A 2,500-nucleotide genomic window follows, 5' to 3' on the forward strand; every position below is an offset into this window, starting at 1 on the left:
TACACTAAAGGGTACCTCGATAACGTATAATGTGGCCATTTGATATTGAAAACACTTAGTGGCACCAATTGAAAACGTGATTTGGGATAGTGAGACCTCATAGACATGTTTAGAGGCCATTCAAGTTATTGCGTAAACAAGGGTTAAACCATGACATTATGTGCTGTGTATACATGAAGTATCACCTTGCATCTTCTCGCAGTACATTCCATAGTAAGGCGGATCACAGCGGCAGGCGTATTGTCTGTTTTCATGGTCATAGTTACACTTGTTTCCATTTTTGCATTGTCTTGAACAGGCGGCCTCCTGTAAGAAATCACATTGCTTTATTGACAGGAGTTATTTTCAGTTGCAACTCGAGAAACTAGATGGGGTTACCACGTAAGGATGTGCGGGCACTTTTTTGTAAGGGTAAGATTTATTCATGGGAGGGGGTGACTTTTTTTGGCAAATTTGCGTGTGTTTAATATTGTGCGAGGAAAACAAAACGAAAACATACGTGCATTAACAGACGTTGCAGTCACGGACTATATATGAATCCGATACTCGACCCCTCAATCATTGTGACTTTTTTACATTGTTTTTTGAGCGGAGGAAAAACGAAAACCTTCCGCTAACTCGAACCTTTTTTGATTCCACTCCAGGTCATTTTCTTACTAATTTTACCCTCGATAACTCGAACTCCCGACATCTTGAACCTTTTTTGATTTCCCTTGAAGGTTCGAGTTATCGCGATTCAACTGTATTAACATGACCTACCATCGGAGTGGGACCTGTCCTTGCTTGGTCTTCCAAATGTTTCAAAACGTTTCGATAAATGCGCTAATGAATTATGAATTATTATCACTTGTTGCGAGGTTGAAATTTAATTTATGGACATGTTCATATGCTCAGTGTGTTTCTCTCCCTAAATTTCAGCATTATTGAAAGTCTTAGCTTCGTTTGAGGGTTTTTTTACATCCGGTCCTCGCAGTAGGAAATCACCCTTACAAAAGTGGCGGTAACATAAAAAAAGATAGAGACGATTGTAAACCCTGAACTAATCACATTAAAATAATAATTTTCTTCACGACGAATTGCATTGGTTCCTAATGCACTTATGTTACATGAGGAAATTTGATTTGAATGCTTTAAAATACGTACTTTCATGAGGCAGTTGATGGCATACTGTTTGTTTAAGATTCAGCAAGTTTACTCAAAAACTGAAGATTCATTATAATTTCTTTAGCGTCAGTCGTTGGTTGTTTAAAATAACGATATATCATTTGCTTTTAAATTCACTCTTTCTCAACATTTTTTAGCTGCACTAGTATCATCAAAACTGTGTTAAGTTAGATATTACTTTACGTTAATATCCTTATTCTTCCTCGATTTCTGCGGTTATTGTGACATGTGCAAACAAAGAAACCACATCAAACTTTGGAAAATTAAAATGTGCATGTAATGATGCACATCTTGCAGATTTGACAGATGCAGATTTCATTTTTCAGCAAAAAATAAACTCTGGCGCGCGTTATGGATTTTTTTTTGTAAAAATAAAATGAAAATCCAATTTTTCCACAACATTATCATGGTTAAATTGAATCCACTGACCATTCTATTCCAGCGACAATCGCACAATAAATCGATAACATTTGTTAGTTGTTTTACTATATCTTGACAGTTTGTCTAGCAAAATATAAAAGAAATTTATAAGGTTTACGATTTCCATACCAAGTTACAATACTCACAAATAAATTTTTAGTCAACTTACGTAAAAATTGATATACTGTTGAAAGATACATCTGTCCCTTCTCACAAGAACGGCGGCAGCAGTCTGTTCGTCTTTGATTCCGTTTTTATGAAGATAGCAAGTGCCCCTATTTTTGTCCCAAGACTCCACGCAGTACGTTTGGGCAATGCAGTCGTTCTCAGACAAACAGGCAAAGCCGCATTGAAGTTCCCCGGACGTTTTTATTTTCTTTAAAGTATCTGTTTCAAGCGCAAAATTACGGCGTAAGAAAACTGTTCCGTCAAAGAATCGGCCGTTCTCTGCCCGTTTCCAACACAGCGTTTGCGGCAAATTTCCCAAAACGCCGAAAGAAAGTACGAAGACCACTGCAGCTTTGTAAACCATTGTTCACATCTTAGAAAAGAAAATGCTTTGTTTACACAATGCTTTGATCTTGAATAAATCGTGAAATTTCCCTTTTAACCAACACTTAATTCTTCAAGCTAATGTTGACTTAGTTTTAAGATATTTTTTATTTCAACGTCATTTAAAGTAGGAGCGAGACAGAATTAGACATTTGGTCGGAACTTTGTATTTGTGTTGATTTTCAGTCTTTGCTGGCAACCGACAAAAAGTCGTTCATATCGGTTTATATACTAACTAAAATAGGTTTAGATTAATTTGTGTTGGGGTTATAACTTCCTGTTCAGATGTTCACCGCTGCATGATTAAGCATTTACTTTGCTGTATACCTTTCAGATAAGTGTCAGATTGGCAAACACAAGGCCC

The 2,500-nt window shown here is 36.6% G+C and overlaps 1 protein-coding gene across 1 annotated transcript in view; it reads right to left on the reverse strand.

The window, feature by feature from the left end:
• Positions 1-2,148, reverse strand: part of LOC144649759 (uncharacterized) — a 32,816-nt gene extending 30,668 nt beyond the window's left edge. Inside the window, exons 1-2 of the mRNA XM_078509342.1 lie at positions 1,754-2,148; positions 186-306 (exon numbers count right to left, since the gene is read on the reverse strand). Of these exons, the coding sequence (XP_078365468.1) occupies positions 186-306; positions 1,754-2,116 (484 nt within the window). The 5' untranslated portion in view covers positions 2,117-2,148. The remainder of the gene's footprint in view (positions 1-185; positions 307-1,753) is intronic.
• Between the last annotated feature and the right edge of the window lie 352 nt (positions 2,149-2,500).

The sequence above is a fragment of the Oculina patagonica genome, chromosome 4, assembly GCF_052425735.1.
Source record: "Oculina patagonica isolate OP01 chromosome 4, crgOcupat, whole genome shotgun sequence".
Taxonomy (NCBI): domain Eukaryota; kingdom Metazoa; phylum Cnidaria; class Anthozoa; order Scleractinia; family Oculinidae; genus Oculina; species Oculina patagonica.